The 18397-nt window shown below is 46.7% G+C and overlaps 1 protein-coding gene across 2 annotated transcripts; it reads right to left on the bottom strand.

Moving 5' to 3' along the window:
- Positions 1-4077: 4077 nt before the first annotated feature.
- Positions 4078-16743, bottom strand: LOC119109595 (hydroxyacid oxidase 1). 2 transcript variants are annotated; one of them, XM_037233284.1, is made up of 7 exons: positions 16668-16743; positions 7850-7985; positions 7330-7481; positions 6719-6839; positions 6397-6531; positions 5667-6142; positions 4078-4797 (listed from the first exon to the last, which is right to left on the bottom strand). In XM_037233284.1, exons 2-7 carry the CDS (start codon positions 7981-7983, stop codon positions 4733-4735), a joined length of 1083 nt encoding a protein of 360 aa, XP_037089179.1. In that variant the 5' UTR covers positions 7984-7985; positions 16668-16743; the 3' UTR covers positions 4078-4732. The 2 variants fall into 2 exon arrangements, with proteins under 2 accessions (XP_037089179.1, XP_037089180.1); XM_037233285.1 differs by lacking the exon at positions 16668-16743 and adding an exon at positions 13701-13723.
- Positions 16744-18397: the final 1654 nt, after the last annotated feature.

Raw genomic sequence — 18397 nt, forward strand, 5'->3', positions numbered from 1 at the left:
GTGAGCACTAAATCAAACTAGAAATGCAAACGGTGCACCGACTACAGAAAAACAAAGAATTAAAAATTAGAACAAAAAAAAACACATCGCTCAATAGGAGAAACAATACTCCCCCCCCCCCCCCGCTTCAACTGAATAGAAAACCATATGCGTGTAGGCTGGTTATGTTAGGTATGCCTTTATCTTATAACTTTATTAGTTTGGTCTCAGCCATCATGCATCTTTGATGGCCAGAAAACGACGCTTTGGTGCAAATGAACCCCCGAAACGAGATGTTTGGTGATTTTTCCGCATTACATTTCAGTTGTTTTTGTGTTTTTGGCACGGTGCTGTTAAAATTATATTGCGTCGGTTGCTGAAAGAATTGGCTCCAGATGACGATTAAGATGGTTCCAAATTTCGTCGGTTACAGGTAAGGCACTTTTCACCGCCGAGGCCCCATTCAGGCCTGAATAGTGTTCATTATTGACTGCACAGTGCCCATTATGACTTGTAGAAGAGCCGTTGTTGTTTGCGGAGGGTCCATTCCAGCCATGTAAGATGCATGTAGCATCTAGGGAGCCATCTAGCAGGTAGAGGGCCTATTTTGACCTTAGGAATGCTTTTGACTGCGGAGAGTCCATGGTGACCTGCAGAGGCCCCATTCTAGTCTGTAGAGTGCCTATTATGGTTTGTAAAGAGGCCATCCTAGCCCGTAGAGGGCCCATTGTGACCTGTACAGATTTGAATCTAACCTGCAGTGGGTCCATTCTAACCTTTAGAAGTCCATTTCCGACTATTGAGAAACTATTTTGTCCTGCATAGCCCATTCTGAATCTTGAGGGGCCATTCTCTCCTAAAGAGGCCCCATTAATGATTGCAAAAGGCATATTTTGGCTTATAGGAGGTTCACCTTCTAATCTTACAGGTTCCATTTTGACATCCAGTTTTTTATCTCCCCAACTTAAGCGTGGTTTCCGCCCCCCCCCCCCTAAAGGGAAAGTTCCACCATTGAAAATATCGAAACGATCATCAGATGCGATGAAATAAGGTCAGATTTTTGCAACAGGTAAAGACAATGCGGACCACACAATCTTATGATCGTTGCAGCTTCGTAATATTCACCCGATGCTGAGCATGCAATCCTCATCATAGGACCTAGTTCGAACAGCATTTTTAAGCTAGGCACGTCCAGGTTGTTCAAGGCAGTGTTCATGGTGACTGTTGCGCGGTAAGCAAGGTCCAGTTTGATATTTTACTGAGTCTGTCTGAACCTTTCTCACTCTTGAGGATGACCGTGGCGCGAGACATTGGGTACCGTCAAAATACTCATTATCTGGCACTGCAATGTCGTTTGATCACTACCTCGTGGTATGTTCAAAGTCGTTCACTCACCATCATAGCTTTTAGCACTGACTGTTCTTAACACTGCTATCAAATTATTTATCGTGCTCATTTAATCGGTGTGACGTGACAACGATGCCAACTGTGCGTGACAAGGATGCAAACACCGGGTGTTATGAACACTACTATCAAATTGTTCATTGTGCTCATTAATTGGGTGTAAATGCTGAACATGCTGTGACGTGACATCGATGCGTACTGTAATCATGCCTGATAACAACTGACGGGCCTATTAACTGGCGGGATTACGAATGATAGCACAGGACACTTCTGTGTACATAACACGGATACGAATGAAAAGGAGATAGCACAGTTAAGGTTCAACACCTGAACCTAACAGCCCTCATCGTTACTGTCTCACATTTTTGCAGAGTTGTAGAACGCGACACATACGAACCACTGGGTAGACCACTGATCTGCATGAAGATGTGGGATTGTTTCCGGTAAATACATGGTGTGTCCCAAGTGCCCTCATCTGCAGCGTTTCGGTACATACCTTGACCTCTGGTTGGGCGACGGTCAGATGGAGCGTGCCCCGACGGCCGCAACGTGATGCACTGTAGAACACCTCGCTGTTTTGCAGCTTTGTTTACATTCAGCGCCGTATTGTTTGTGGCTCTATCACGAGCGGCACCAGTGGCGGTTTATGATCAGGTGCACCCAGGGCACAGGGACATATGGTCGCAAAGGCCTGGCAACTGAACTGGATCGACCTGACTTGAACTGGATTGAGAGCCGAGGATCGAGGACCAAAGATCCAAAGGAGTGGTAACCACCTAGATCGAGGTGAACGGGGTTGTTTGATGCACACAAGGAGAAGAGGTGACGTGTAACACGTTGAGTGTGCGCTGTAACTCATGAATATATGTTCCGAAGTGTATGCACTGCTGCGGCGCCTAGACGGATATATGCGTTTCGTTAGTTGCAGAGACCAGGGGCGTGTCCGTGCCTAAACACGTTTTCGGGTGCGGGTCAATTGAACCCGCCGAAGGTTATTCCAGAAATGATCTCGAAGGCCACGGTGTAGTCGTGCCAGATCGTTCTTAGCTGTAGACAATTAAATAGCGGAGCGTTGAGCACCAAAAATGTTAATACACGTTTTAAGGTCAGTGCCCTAGTGCAGATCTAATTCAAGCCATCGTTCAGCGGAGACAGTTTACAGCGAATTGTTGAATCTAATGCAACAATGGAGTGTTAGGCGAAGCCATACATCTCTGATACAGTTTCCTATGCAACACAAAAATTGAATTAACAAGCTCTATTCAACTAGGGTCAAGTTTGAAGCTCACACCAAGGTCAAAACCAACCTGTTTTATTACTCTGGAGCTTGGTATTTGGGGTAGTGCTGATCCAATTTCAGATTAATAGATCACGAAATGCTGTTTGTTGTAATTTGTCTCAATGATAGTGGGTGGTACCTTTGACAGGTCAAATAACGTCACTACCGTCAAAATAACACTTAATGCACCTTTCCTGTTACCTCGAGAAGTCAGCATGCTTGGACTATACGCACGACGGCGTTGAACGCCACATGCAAAATTATACCAGAGGGGCACTAATTGACATCGACGCATGTTACCTATGATTGCACGCCAGGTCAGTGTGAAAACTGTTATGGTATTAGCCTTTCCGGCTATATGGAAAACAAAAACCACATCGATATTGAAAACAGTGAAACAACGTTAGAAATCCCTTCCAAAACTGCCAGATATGTACTATTAGGGTTTTAGTCGTGTGGCCTTCAAAAAAGGACTTTTGTTTACATTTGACCTAGCTGGACCTTAGAAGGGCTGACCTTGTCAAAGCCGCCAAAGCGATAATCATGCACGTCCGATTGGTGTGGATGAGAATCGCATCTGGAAAATCTCTTTGAAATGCATTTCAGGGCATAAAGAAGAGTTAATTATCACTTTTTAACAGGCGTTCATAACGCAGTCAACTGTTCTTTATACCAGTCTACGTGTCGCCCTGTGAAAGATTAGTAAAACATCCGCAGGCTGACTTAACATATGAAAAAGTTTGCATGGCAATAACATTAGATGCCTAAAGAACGTCATTTGATGCAACACGGGCATGATAATGATAGTGATGCGTATTGGTACCTGGTGTACCAATGATAAATTGAGTCTGCATTTCTCTAATCGGTACTCTCTTTGGGGGGGGGAGGGGGTCAAATCGGCATCAGGGGGACCGGCACAGGACACGAAAGTGTATAAACTGACATCCCCGCACGACGCACAAGGGCGAATAAGGCCACGCAAATCACTACTCCAGAATGGATTTTAATGTAAAACAAACGACACATTATTGTTTTGCTTTCTAAACAAACAAAAAAGTGTTTGGGAAACGCCATGTAGAACATGCTGGAATCAGGGGCGATATTATCCCATAATGCATGAAGGGAAATATTTTAAGCGGCCCCCTAACCCAGCACGTCCGACACTGGGGCTGACATTGCCAATTTTTATATGCCGATTTCCCTCATTAATCGACAGTAAGCATGGACGCTCTGACTTTGGCCGCATTTGCACCCTGAACTGCATTTCAAAGATAAACGTCTTTCATGACAATTGTGTGGCTCAACCTGTAGTTTCAGTTGGTCTTTCTTTTGTTACCGTCTTTTTAATGTCACAGGAAAATTCGGGAGTTATCCTCATTATTGCTCAGTTTACATTTCGCTTGGCCCTGGACGAAAAACGCTTTCGCGTGAAAAGTGAAATCTGAGGCCGCGCTTGGGGCTTTATGGAAGTGCTTTTCCAGTGTTGTGAACATTGCTCCCTATTTATTGACGAATGAAATGTCATTTCCCCATTCCACAGTACCCATCATCGTTCCTCCTCGCGGCACCACTGTCAAAGTGCGTTTTTTAACTACGTGACGGCATACAGTCCATGCTCACAACACATTCTTAAGCAATTATCTGCAGGGTGTTCGGCCCTTTTCAATGCTCTTTTAGCCCCTTGTGGTACACCTGTGATCGGTCGGATATCCCTAGAACTTTTCCAGTTACCACTCGCCACCTCCGTGGTACCTCTAAAACACAGCGTTGATAAACACGGAGGACTGCGTATCAGGCACATCCTATTGCCTGCTAGTTCATAGCTCCAGTCCACGGCATACCACAACTGGGCTGACAAAGAGCATACCATTATCCCTTTGCATACCAGCCACCCTCGTGCCCAGTGACTCGTTCTGTAAAATATGATTTAGGTCTTCATCGCAGCGTCACAGTCCTTGTTCTCTCATAAATTTGTTTAACAGCAAGGATGTGCAAATCCCTAAAATAGACGTTTGCGTGCTACAGATGTAGAAGCATCATCAGTTGGTCATGGTTCTTGGGTCTCTTGCATTAAAGCTGTGAGCGTTCTGATTTCTCGAAAATTTCTTCGGTTACATCAGCCACCTTCGTAACACCTGGGAATGAAAACTGCATTTTCATCACTGGGCACCGTCTATGGCGCACATCCAGTTACATGCCAAACTACCGATGAGGTCCCAGGTAGCCCACAACCAAGATGCTTATGCAGCCCATCGCACGTCGCTAGTAACCACATAGAATGGAGCTTATCGCCCACTTCAATGGCCAGCACACCTCACAATTAAATGGCCAGTGCACCGCACAATTCAATGGCTAGCACTCCGCACATTTCAATGGCCAGCTTTCTAGCCCCACACGCGACTCACCACAGAGTCCCATGCATAGCTCAAGTAGTCCTGTGTTGTGGTTTATCACAGAGCCCTCTGGTCAGCTTCCCTGAGGTCCCATTCAGAACGTCGCCACAGAGAACCCTGTCCAGCTTCATTCCAGTCCTCTACTACGACTTATTACACAGACAAATGGCCAACTCGTCAACACTTCCGTGCACATCTCACCGCAGTTACATGACCAGCTACACGCTACCACTCCGCTATTGTGTGCAAATATCCACTGAGTGGCATGGATCGATCACCTCCAGTCCTGTATCTAGCTCACTTCACAGCTCACAGCCACTTCCTCTCCTGTTTCGAACATAAGTGCCATTGAACCTGTGGCTCCCACGAGCTCCATATACCCAAAGTCCCATAGTCAGCTCCAGTCACGTGCTATAGTCCCCTGCAGAGTCCCATGGCTACCTCCCCTCCATTTCTGTGCGATAGATTACCAATGTCTCATGGCCAGCTCCCCTGCACCGCTCTGCTACAGCTCATCGCAGATTAACATAGCCGGCTCCCCCCAATGCGGTGCTAAAGCTCATTACAGAGTCCCGTGATGAGCTCTCCTCCAGTACCGTGCTATAGCTTACCGCAGAGTCCCATGGCCAGTCGGAGCTCGCTGTGCAGCAGCTGCAGCACCAGCCGGGCGCCGCGCTGTCCGTCGTGCGCCAGGCCCCAGAGCAGCGGCCGACCCACGAACACCATGCGCGCGCCCAGTGCCAGCGCCTTGAGTGCGTCGGTGCCGCGCCGCACGCCGCCGTCCATGAAGACGGGACAGCGGTGGCCGACGGCGGCCACCACCGGGCCCAGCGCGTCCACCGTCGCAATACAACCGTCCAGCTGGCGGCCGCCGTGGTTGGAGACGATGACGCCGCTGGCGCCGCGGTCGGCGGCGGCGACGGCGTCCTCTGGCGTCATCACGCCCTTGACAAGCACCGGCAGCCGAGTGACGCTGTACAGCCAGCTGAGGTCGTCCCACGTTAGCGACGGGTCGAACAAGGCCTGCAGGTAGTCGTCGTCTCCTCGATGGGCCGCCTGGTCGGTGTCCGATGTGAAGTTGCCCACTCTGAGAGATCCAGCAAATCGCAATGGGACGTGATACAACGCCAAGCCAAACAGCAATGCCGACTTCACACTGACTAATGGTGACTTTTTCCGATGTTCGTCGTATGATGTGAGGGTTAACATTGATAATCGAACGGCGCTATATTGCTCCAGCTTCTTGTTGGTGCCAAGGTCAACTGCCACCTCTGACAAACTCCTCTTATCTATTCCACTCCGAGCTTTGTGTACGCGATTAGTTGAAACGACATGTATCACCTGAGGTGGGAAGGCCTCTGAAATCCGTTCCTAGCGTCGGCTAGCTTCCTGCCGAAGAGCTGAGCGTCCACGGTGAGCACGATGGCCGAGAAGCCGGCCTGCTCCGCCCGCTGCACCATCCTCACTGTCATCGACCTGGACGGGGAAAACATTTGGACAACCCCTCCTGGTTATGCGGAAACGGACGCATTTATCCGTAAGCTATATTTCATTGAAAGCCTGCCATGAGTCCACTGAAGTGGCGTTGCGTGGAATCGTTGGCTTGGTCGCGTTCAGCCAGCGTAAGGACAGGGTAAGTCAGTACTGCCTGACACAAACAAACCTATCCTTGAGGATGTACAGCTGGAACCACTTGATCGCACGTGGCGCTGCGTCCGCCACCTCCTCTATGCTCTTGTTGGACACGCTGCTCAGGACGAACACAGCCCCCATCTCCTCCGCCGCTGAAGAGCAACGGAAGGTGAACAGGGAATCCAATCGACAGTCCTGTTGTTTGACAGCTTAAGTCTTCCCACGAGCTTCTAGGCATGGTCGCGCGGTATGTGGAACGATTCAGTCAGTGGCTTGGAAAACATATGCCTTCATTGCATGAACATTAGAGCCTAATATACCGTGAAACACTAGCCAGGTTGATTTCGAAGCAAGTCGATCATATTGCGTAGAGACGAAGGAAAACCGCTTCGTCAAGAACACGACAGTGCAGCAACCCAGTTTCCTAGCCGTTCATTCTCACATTGCTTGCTTCCGATTCCTTAAGTTGGTGCAAGTAACGGCGGGGTCACCTCTTATTCTCACGCAACATGTGCTCAAGGCACCGGATGTTGGATCTTCCGTGCTTGGGTCAGCACGTGCTCTGACCGGGAAGTTTGCTGGTGCCCTGGATATGTGGCACTGGTACCTCCGACTTGACGACGGTGGGCCAGCGCCACATACCTCTGGCGGTCGCGCACTCGCCCTCGGGATGCGCCATCGCCTGCATGGCAGTCGGTGCCACGCCGATGGGCATGCTGACCTCGTGACCCAGTACCGTCTGGGTCAGGTCAATGGTGGAGATGTCCACCATGCAGCGTGGACGCAGGCGGTACCTGCGGGGCAACGCAGTGTTATCCTCGAGCGATGTCAATTGTTGTCTATGGGCTAAACCAACTTTACGGATGTTTCCAGCCATGTAGCGCATTTCAGGCATGTTAACAAAGTTGAAGGTTTACCCTTCATGTCTCGAGTTTTGGTGATCCTACTCTGAAACCTTGCTATGCCGACAGATCATGCCCATAGACAAAACTGTCTAACTGATTGTGTATGTCATTGGAACGAGATTCCCTAGATTCATGTTCTCGCGGGGGATGCGTCATGCCACATTCGGACGACTAATGTCCATTTCTGATTCTCATCGCGGATCTTACCGCTAGAGGACTGTTAGTGGTCCATTTCTGAGTCTCATCCCTGATCTTACCGTTGGAACGCGGCGATGTTTTCCCTCAGCGTCTGCTCTCCGTCAGCCCCGCTGTTGTAGTAGCCCAGGGCGTTCTTGTCCAGACGGGCCAGGGCCGACTGCTTAAGGTCATCAATGCAGACCACGCGAGACATGACTGCGGCAAAGCTAACAGGTAACACCAATTTCTTTGTCTGTGCATTCCGATTCATTGGGTATGGACGCGGGAAACATAAACCACATGACTTCAGACACGACCCATTCGTCATTGACTTTTATATCAGCGTAAAGGTCAGATTCTAGACACATGGCTGCATGATGAGTTTCCTGTTTGTACTCATAAGATGATAGTTTGTCCACTGTCACCGCGACTTCTCTTTCGCGCACCCCGAAAAGTGTCTTTATGTGGAGCCATCTGGAGACAAATCGGACATCTTCCTTGAATTCCCCGCTTTGATATTCCCGGAAATCAAGGTTCAAGACAAACAGCCCTTGAGGGTTTCCGTGCCCACAGGGAGAGGTCTCTTTCGGGACTCCTCGCGATCTCCAGCCATGCTCTGAGTTTCCCGCGGGCACCTGAGCAACCAGAGAGGTATATCAGTTGCCGGAGGGTTCCTGCTCCCATCGAGGTCCATGGCGTAATCAAAGGGTCCACCTAACGCAAGTTACCGGTGACATCGTTATGTCGTCTTTATTTGCATTCAGTTAATGGGCCCCTGGTGTTTGACCGTGTCATACAAAGGAAGCACACGCCAGGACCAGTCCGTAATAGGACGCGCCTCGGGTTACGGCCCCCAGTCACCCTGAGGCGACCGACTCTCGCTCAGCCGACGAGTTGGAGAAAATGTCAGTCAAGCCTGTTGCACAATCCGATGCCGTTCCAACACAGCGACAAAGGCGACCGGCGGCGCCGCCCACACATTCATCGTTGCGAGAGGAATAACCACGACTAGCACGCAACATAATGGTGTTCAAGTCGGCGCCCCACGCGCCAACTCACGTACATCCAGAGCGACCAGAAGGCGGTCACCTCGCCAATGTCTTCCAGGAATGCGTGCGCAGGACGTATGCGTCAGTGATTCAACAGTGGGCACGTCAGGTTCTGTATGAATTGCGAGCCTATCCGATGCAATACAACCAGTGTCTTCTCATCAGCCTCTGGTGCAATATCACCAGTTACGAACTCTGGCGAGCATGGGAACCATGAATCGTTCCAGCAATCGGTGCAGGAGGCGTTCTCAATGACATTCGAGGGTCCCTGTCCGCAGGACCGGAGTTGGTTATTATGACCTCTGGCCAACCCTTGCGGCTCTTTGTGCACCTTAATCGGGTCCATTATCTTTGGCTTCCAAGAACCCTTAGACTGTTTGGAAACAACATGGAAGCAGTTTATCCCCGTGCCCGTTAAAACTAATAGATGATCCATCATTGGCTGTTGAGAGCCCATTCTGCCCTGAACGTTACTCACTCTGGTCTTTAGAGGGGTTCTTCAGGTCCATAGAGTCCATTATCGCCGTACGTGTTCATCATCATAGATTGGTTGTACCTAGATTGGTCACTTAGGTTGAAGAGGGCTCATTCTGGCATGTAGATAATCATGTATCATCGTTGAGCGACAAGTCGGCCTGAAGATGGCATATCTTTCCCTGTAGAGGGTCATTAATGATCTGTAGAAGGTATTTTACCGAATGAAAAACTCCATTCTGGCATGCAAAGGGAACACCGGGGTTAAGAGAAATTTCCTATTTACCGGATATGATTGGTGAAAAAGGGAACTGTTACTAGCAAAATGCTGGCAGGAAACAGCTAACAACAGACTAAGGCTGTGTGCTGTCGGTTGTGTTCATGTCCTGAAATGCTGACTGACTGGAAAACGTAAAAAGCTTCTTAGTTTTAATTTAAAGGGAATGCTTCACTTTCCAAGATATTGAAGTAATCATCAGATATAATAACATCAGCTCACTTACATCTGTTGTGTACGTTAAGGTAGAAAAACCGCTACAGGCAACACAATATTTCTGATAAACATGCTCCTAAAAATGTTATTCTTTGATTACGCATTCATTGAGAGCCACTAGACAACCGCTATATGTTGTCAAGTTCTTGGTTCGTTGGCACACACGGTCAAACCAATCAAACGATCTATTCTTCTCCGGACGCGTGCGCACTGCGCCGACTTGGCGCATCCACACTCACAGACAAGGTTGCCCTAATCGGCACATCGAACGGCAGGATCGGCTGCCCACACGTGACGTCACTAAACCCGAATGCGAACACCAAATATTTGGCGATAGTGCTCACGAACGCCAGACATGAACGACCGGGCCATTACATTTTGCTTGGTCGAGATCACAGCGTGGCTTATTAACTGGCAGGACTTTAATGACGTTATTATGACTTCATGACTGCCAAAGTGACCTTTATATACGTCCCCGAATTGCTCCCCCACATCTTTGCGGCCTTCAAGCTAGAAAACCAGAGGCCCGTAGGTTTTAAAAAGGGCATGGCCGTAAAGTGAATCAAAAGGTCTTCAAAATGTCTGTTTCAGTTCAAAACCGCATGGAAATGTGGAACGCTCCCTTTAAGGCACTGTGCGACTTTTCCAAGGATCTTCCAAACAAAGCGCCCTAGCAATGCGGTTAAAAAAACCCTACCAATCTAGGAAGCTTGTTTTATGGGGATACCCGAACAGTAGCCCCAGGGCACCGCGGGGGAATTTGGAGCAGCACGTGTGAAGGATTCATCCGGGGCTTTCTGCCGCTGAGAGGAACAGCGGCTTTGAAAAAAACAAATGCCAAGCATTGTTGGTGCGGGCCTCTCACGTCCATGCCACACCTTAGACTTAGCGTCCCAACCAGCGGACAGGCGTGAGAAAAAACGCTCTTTTTTGTCGTCGTGTTGTATATCGAGCTAAATAAAATTGGGTGACGTGTTCAAAAATGTCGTTTGCATCTGCTGATGCCAATGTTGCATAGGTTTCGCACTAATCAATTGGGAGCACGATGGGAAGCGCGGGTTCTGCGCCATCGATGATTATGCGAAGATAGTGAAGGTCGCCGACTCTTCCAGGTGGTTTTATGATGGCGTGACAAAACCAAAAGTGATATTGTTTTCAGGTGCTTGTAGAACAATGTTATCGCCAAATGTAGGGATAAGGGGATGCAGTTTTGCAAGATACGTAGCTGTGAGGAGCAGTGGGTTGCAGGAAGAAAATGAGTAAGCGCGCGTTGAAAATGCACTTAGAAATGTTTTTTCCCTGATTTAGCAGACTTTCTGTTTCAGCGTCGGAAGCAAAGGCTGTAGTTGTTCAAAAGTGGTTTGGGGAAAGGACAAAACCGTGAACAATTTGTATTATAGAAAAATAAGGAATTGAAAATGAGAGCAAAAAAAAACATCGCTCAAGAGAAGAAACAATCCTTCCCCCCCCCCCCCCCCGCCTCAACTGAATAGAAAACCATGTGCGTGTAGGCTGGTTATGTTAGGTATGCCTTTGTCTTATGATTTTATTACTTTAGTCTCAACCATTACGCATTTTTGATGGCCAGATAACGACGCTTTGGTGCAATTGTAGTCCCGAAGCCAGATATTTGGTGGTTATGCCTCATTGCATTTCCGTTGTTTTTGTGTTTGTCATACAGTGCATTTAAAACCACATTGCGTCGGTTGCTGAAAGATTTGACTCCAGATGACGATTAAGACGGTTTCAAATTTCGTCGGTGACAGGAAAGTCACTTTTCACCGCCGGGGGCCCAGTCAGGCTTGAATAGTGTCCATTATTGACTGCAGAGTTCCCAGTCTGACTTGTAGATGAGCCGTTGTTGGTTGTGGAGGGTCCATTCTAGCCATGTAACATGCGTGTAGTATCTAGAGAGCCATCTAGCATAAAGAGAGCCTAATTTGACCATATAAGTGCCTTCGACTGCGGAGAGTCCATGGTGACCTGCAGAGACCCCATTCTAGTCTGTAGAGCGCCTATTATGGTTTGTAAAGGTCCCATTCCGGCCCGTAGAGGGCCCATTGTGATCTGCAGAGATTTGACTCTAGCCTGCAGTCGGTCTATTCTAGCCTTTAGAAGTCCATTACTGGCTATGGAGAAAACTATTTCGTCCTGCATACAGCCCATTCTTACACTTGGGGGGCCATTCTGACATGCAGAGGCTCCATTTATTATTGCAAAAGGCCTATTTGCACTTTTAGGATGTTCACCTGCTAATCTTACAGGCCCCATTTTGGCATCCAGTTTTTTGCCCTCCCCAACTTGACTACGGTTTCCGCGTACCTCCCCTTAAAGGGAAAGTTCCACCATTGAAAATACCAAACTGAGCATCAGATATGATGAAATAAGCCCATATTTTAGCAACACGTAAAGACAATACGGACCACATAATTATAGCATCGGTGCATTTTCGTAACATTCGCCCGAGGCTGAGCGTGCAAACCTCATCATAGGACCTTGTTCAAACAGGACTTTTAGGCACGGAGGAAGAATCGCTTTTGAAATAGGGTGGGAGTGACAAATTGCATCGCAAAAAGACCATGCGGGAGTGAAAAAATCAATTAAAAAAAGATGGAACTTATCAGCTCGCGAGTGGTGCTTCAGCAGCAAAGACATCCATTTCAAGTTGGCATGAACGTAATATCAGGAACCTGGCAAAACCATTTGGTTTTTAACATCTTAGGCTATTAAAGTGAAACAGATTACATTAACACACGCTGGGGTCGGGGGGGGGGGGGGGTCAATTTGACGCCCCGAGACCAATTTCTAGGGAAGACGTTAATCTAAGGTAAGGTATGATGGTCAGACCAAGGTCGATACCAACCTGATTTATTACTCTAAGGCTTGCTGTATGGGACAGTTTCTGGTGCTCATTCCAAATTTATTGACAACGGGAACCGCATTATACATCTTCAATTAACTTCTTAGAGGTCAGAACAGGCCATTGACCTAAGATGACCCGGGTCGAACGTTTTGTTTCAGGAACATACTGCCTAGTGTAATCTTAGTCGCTTATTCAAATGTAAAACGCAGATCAGTCTTGTATCTTTTGGTCACCATGACCTTCAAAGGGTCAAACAAGGTCAATGACCTCAAATAGGCTTGTGAACTTGTCCTTAGAGACAGTTGCCCAGGTTCTGGGGGCGCTTTGGAGACAACCTGGAATATGACGTTGTTTGACTTTATTCGACCTGAAGGCCATAACCCAGGAAGCTAAAGCCATAACCTGAGTGAGTTCACGTATAGGTCAAGATACCCTGTGAATTTGGTGTCTCTAGCTTTCTTAGTTCCCGAGATCTCAGAGGGGGTTTGGGGTCCAACTGACCCCCCCCCCCCCTCACACCGGAGGGAAGGATATCTAGGCAGCCAACCGGGAGCGTGTTAAAACATAGTAATTGCATGACAGTATTATGAGCATTACAAATTATTAACACCAATAATTTGAGGCTGCACTTTTCAATTCCCTTCCACAGCACTTTTAAAACAAAACAAATGGAAGGAGTTCAATAAACAAAATAACAACAGACAATTAAACAAGTATAAAAAACCCAAACAAAAAAACTTTGGACTCCTACACATCAGCCCATCACCAAGTCAAATACAATCGACATACTTCTGGCTTCTGTTAAGATGGGGTCAGGGAAAACAAACATTTTGTCACTGTTTCTTACAAAGTACCAATGCCTATTTCTATGAAAGCAGCCCATGACTAACCTAAGTAGGCCTTACATCATCTCATCCTGTACAACTTGTTGGTATCGCAGCAGCAGTTGTCAGTTACTGATTCTTGCACAATTCCTATTGCCACTTGCCATGCACTTGACCAACTTAACCTAACTTAGAGTAGCCCCTATGATGAACATCCTTTCAACTCACGTGTCTGTTGACAGCAGCACTTGTGAAAAATATGATATTTAAAGCTAGTTTTTGGCCGGTTCCAACTTGCATTTTTATTCAGTTCATTTGTGTATGTTTGTTGACATCAGAAAAAGCTGACAACACATAAAACACTTCAAATCACCTTGAACAACTTATTTCGGTTGTCATGTTTAACCTATGTCAAGGGCAATAATGGGAATGCTCCACAAAACAATCTCTCTTCTCCAAAAATAACACAACTTTTAGATGATCGTGCCAGTATTGCTGCTTGCCTTTTCAGCTGCAGCACATGCATCCATTTGGGCTTGTTTATTCATATTTAATGACAAAGTTTGAGATGTTGGCTTGACATTTTAAATGGGGCGGTCTGTTTGTTGCATGCCAATATTTAACTCATATCATAATTGCTATGCAGCTTAGAGTGCCCCTGTGTTAAAAATGTAGTGCATTTATACAGTACAGTCATTTGCCGGTCAGCAAACCATGACAACTATAGAAAACATGTGGTTAAAGCATCCATAAGGGACCACTTTAAGAAACTTCAGGCAAGTAACCAAAAATATGAAACAAAATAAGCTCATTGCATTCCTTGTGGCATCATAATTTGTCTTGTGGAAAAACTCCATGCATTAAAAGAAAAAAATGGATGACTCTGGTTACCCATCATGCGTTGAAAGCACGACAGGTAAGCAACTACTTGGTCCACAGGAGACTTACTGGCTTCTTCCTAAAACAAAAATTCAGTACCTTTTGCATGGTCTGCTAGCAGACAGAGTCGTCCGCCTCACTCCCCAAACATCAATATCAATCATGCCCAGCAACCCACGAGATAAAAATGTGGAACAAGTAAGAGGTGTGCATGATAAACATCTCCAGAGGGCAGAATTTCACCATCAAATACTTCTGTATTAGCTGCGTCAGGTCTGTCCCAAAGCTCGGTATGGCAGCAGTAGGATAGCCTTGTCAGGTAGCCTGGTGAGTTAGACACTCGAAATGCTTAGATTTATCGTTATTGAGCACCGCCATGAACCAAGAAAACGGTTAACCGAGGGTTTAACAGGGCAAAAATGACGGCAAAAATAAGTTCCGTGCTTCAAATTGTCTCCTTCACTCCTGCGAATTGTTCACTCTTGGGTGCACATCAGACATGTTTGGGCGGCTGGCGAATTAATCCAGTTTATGTATAAAATAAACACAATTTTGCAGTTCGAGCATCCTGCAAAGAAATTGGTCAAAATTTTAAGCACCAGATGGTATCTCTAAAGACAATCGAAAACGAAGGAAGAATAAAGTGGCATCACACTGGTATACTACCAAGAAAAAGTGGCTACATAAATATAAAGACTAGTACTTTTCTCGCAAAATTTTGTCATCAGCTGATTTGACTTAAAATCTGTTAAAATAAGTGTCCAAATGGTGATATTCATCTCGTAAGTTTAATTGATAAGACATTTCTTGAACTTTTCACTCATGCATTTAGGGAGTGATGCAATTCAATTGTCAGATTTCCTCTGGAAAAAATAAGTACGTGGAGTAAGATTATCTACCAGGCCTTGCTCGTGTTTGCACCAGGATCTACTTTCATGATGTGGTGGTGAGACCAAAAAGTAGGGGATTCGTGGAAACCTTGCATTTGGCGCACAGCTGCAGATTTTGATGCATTTTGTAAACAAGCTAAACTTAATGCGTGCAAGCGGCTGGGGTCGCTGGGGTTCTTGGGCATGGAGGTACCTGGCGCACTTGCTCTGTGTATACATAGACATGATTCAGATGTAGGTGAGGCAGGACATAGCCATAGGTGTCTAGGTTCTGTGAAGCCTCGTTCATGCTTGGTGGTTTCAAGTGAGCTCGGTTTTGGATGACATCTGAAAACCTCAGAAAGTGAAATAGGGGTTTTGCATGTGCGATTAGACAATGCCAGGCAGGAGTGAAAAATTCACATAAAATATGGGGAAAAGGAGTGAAAAATTCCTCCTCATAAGGTGTTGCTTTACACACAAAATCGGCAATTCCTAGGACACTGTTTTTAGGCTAGCAACGTCCATGTTCTTCAAGGCAGTGTTTATGGTGACCGATGCGCGGTAAGCAAGGTCCTGACCTAAGACCCTGTTTGTCACTTTGGAGACTTCTGGCTTAGCTACCTGTGTTGATTTGTCTTTTTGGCAGCCTTTAACGTTGCACTGCATGCGGGATATTGGGGCTCGGATGCCTTATATTCCTTTGATGTCTTTTAGTGACAGTGCTTGCACAAACTGGGTAGGTTTTCTGGACTGAGGTGTCTTATTTTTCCAGTTAATATTTAGCTGAGTCTGTCTGAACCCTTCTCAATCCTGAGGCTGAGTGCGGCGGAAGACATTGAGTACCGTTCAGATGGTCACTATTTAGCACTGCAATGTCGTTTCATCACTACCTCCTGGTATGTTGAAAGTCGTTACCGCACCAAAATAGCTTTTAACACTGGCCGTCATTAACCTTACTATCAAATTATTCATTGTACTCTTTTAATCGGTCTAAATGCTAAACACGGCGTGACGTGACAACGATGCCAATTGTACGTGACAACGATGCCAACCGTACGTGACAACGACGCAAACACTGACTGTTATTAACATTTCTATCAAATTATTCATTGTGCTCATTTATTCCGCGTAAATGCTCAACATGATGTGACGTGACAACGATGCCAACTGTAATCACGTCTGATAACAACTGACGGGCATAGTAACTGGTGGGATTACGAATGATAGCGCAGGACAGTTCTGAATACATAACAAGGAAACGAATGAAAAGGAGATAGCACAGTTAGAATTCAACACCTGAACCTAAAAGCCGTCATCGTTGCTCTATCACATTTATGCAGAGTTGCAGAACGCGGCACATGCGAACCACTGGGTACACCACTGTTCTGCATGAAAACGTGGGCTCGCTTCCGGCAAATACATGGTGTGTCTCAGGTGTTCTCACCTGCAGCGTCTCGGTGTATAAATTTGCTACTGGTTGGGGGACGGTCAGACGGTGTGTGCCCCTATGTCCGCAGCTTGATGCACTGCAGAGCATCCTCGCTGTTCTGCCGCTTTGTTTACATTCAGCGCCGTCTTGTTTGTGGCTCTATCACGAGCGGTGCCAGTGGCGGTTTATGATCCGGTGCACCCAGGGCACAGGGACATTTGGTCGCGGAGGCCTGGCAACTGAACTGGATCAACCTGACGTGAACTGGATCGAGGGCCGAGGATCGAGGATCAAAGATCGAGAAGAGTGGTAACCACCTAGATCAAGGTGAGCTGGGTTGTTTGATGCACACAAGGAGAAGACGTGACGTGTAACACGTTGAGTGTGCGGTGTAACTCAAGAATATATGTTCCTGAAGTGTCTGCACTGCTGCGGCGCCTAGACGGATATATGCGTTTCTTGTGCTGCAGAGACCAGGAGCGTGTTCGTGCCTAAACACATGTTCGGGTGCGGGTCAATTTGACTCGCCGAAGGTTATTCCGGAATTAATCTCGAAGGACACGGCGTAGTCGTGCCAAATCGTGCTCAGCTGTATGCAATTAAATAGCGGATCGTTGGACACCCAAAATTTTAATACACCATGTAAGGTCGCTGGCCTAGGGCAGGTCTAAGTCAAGCCATGGTTCAGCGAAGACAGATTATAGCGAATTGTTAAAGCTAACGCAACAACGGAGTGTTAGACCAAGCCATACATCTCTGACACAGTTTCTTATGCAACACAAAATTGAATTAACAAGCTCTATTCATCTGAGGTCAAGTATGAAGCTCACACCAATGTCAAAACCAACTTGTTTTATTACTCTGGAGCTTGGTGATCGGGGTAGCGCTGATCCACCTTCAGATTAAACGGAGCACACAATGCTGTTTTTGTGCAATTAGTCTCAATGATAGTAAGTGGTGCCTTCGACAGGTCAAATGACGTCACTATCGTCAAAATAACACTTAATGCACCCTTTCCTGTTACCTCAAGAAGTCAGCATGCTTTGACTATGCGCATGACGGTGTTGAACGCCACATGCAAAATTATACCAGAGGGGCACTAATTGACATTGACGCATGTTACCTATGATTTCACGCCAGGTCAGTGTGAAAACTGTTATGGTATTAGACTTTGCGGTTATATGGAAAACTAAAACCACATCGATATTGAAAACAGTGAAACAACGTTAGAAATCCCTTCCAAAGCTGCCAGATATGTACTATGAAGGTTTAAGTTGTGTGGCCTTCAAAGGACTTATTTTTACGAAGACTTAAGCTTGACTTTGCTTGACATTACAAGGGCTGACCTTGTCAAAGCCACCAAAGCGATAACTATGCACGTCCGATTGGTGTGGATGAGAATCGCATCTGGAAAATCTCTGAAATGCATGTCAGGGCAGAAAGAAGAGTTAGTTATCACTTTTGAACAGCCGTTCATATCGCAGTCAACTGTTCTTTTTAACAGTCCACGCGTTGTCACGTGAAATGTTGGTAAAACATTCGCAGACTGACCTAACAAATCCATGAGTTTGCATGACAATATCATTAGATGCGTGAATAACGTCCTTTGATGACACACGGGCATCATAATAATGGTGATGCGTCTTGGTACCTGGTGTACCAATGATAAATAGAGTCTGCAGTTCTCTGATCAGTACTCTCTTTGAGTTGGGGGGAGGGGTCATATCACCATTAGGAGGACCGGC

Source organism: Pollicipes pollicipes, unplaced genomic scaffold, assembly GCF_011947565.3.
Source record: "Pollicipes pollicipes isolate AB1234 unplaced genomic scaffold, Ppol_2.1 Scaffold_7231;HRSCAF=8579_pilon_pilon_pilon, whole genome shotgun sequence".
Lineage (NCBI taxonomy): Eukaryota > Metazoa > Arthropoda > Thecostraca > Pollicipedomorpha > Pollicipedidae > Pollicipes > Pollicipes pollicipes.

Excerpts from the sequence above, each read along its gene's own strand:
- LOC119109595 (XM_037233284.1), bottom strand. The coding sequence starts at position 7,983 with ATGTCTCGCGTGGTCTGCATTGATGACCTTAAGCAGTCGGCCCTGGCC. Across the intron at positions 6,143-6,396 it reads CAGAGGCCTTCCCACCTCAG|AGTGGGCAACTTCACATCGG; the intron begins GTGATACATGTC and ends TGGATCTCTCAG. Across the intron at positions 4,798-5,666 it reads ACTGGCCATGGGACTCTGCG|GTGTTACGAAGGTGGCTGAT; the intron begins GTAAGCTATAGC and ends TTTCATTCCCAG.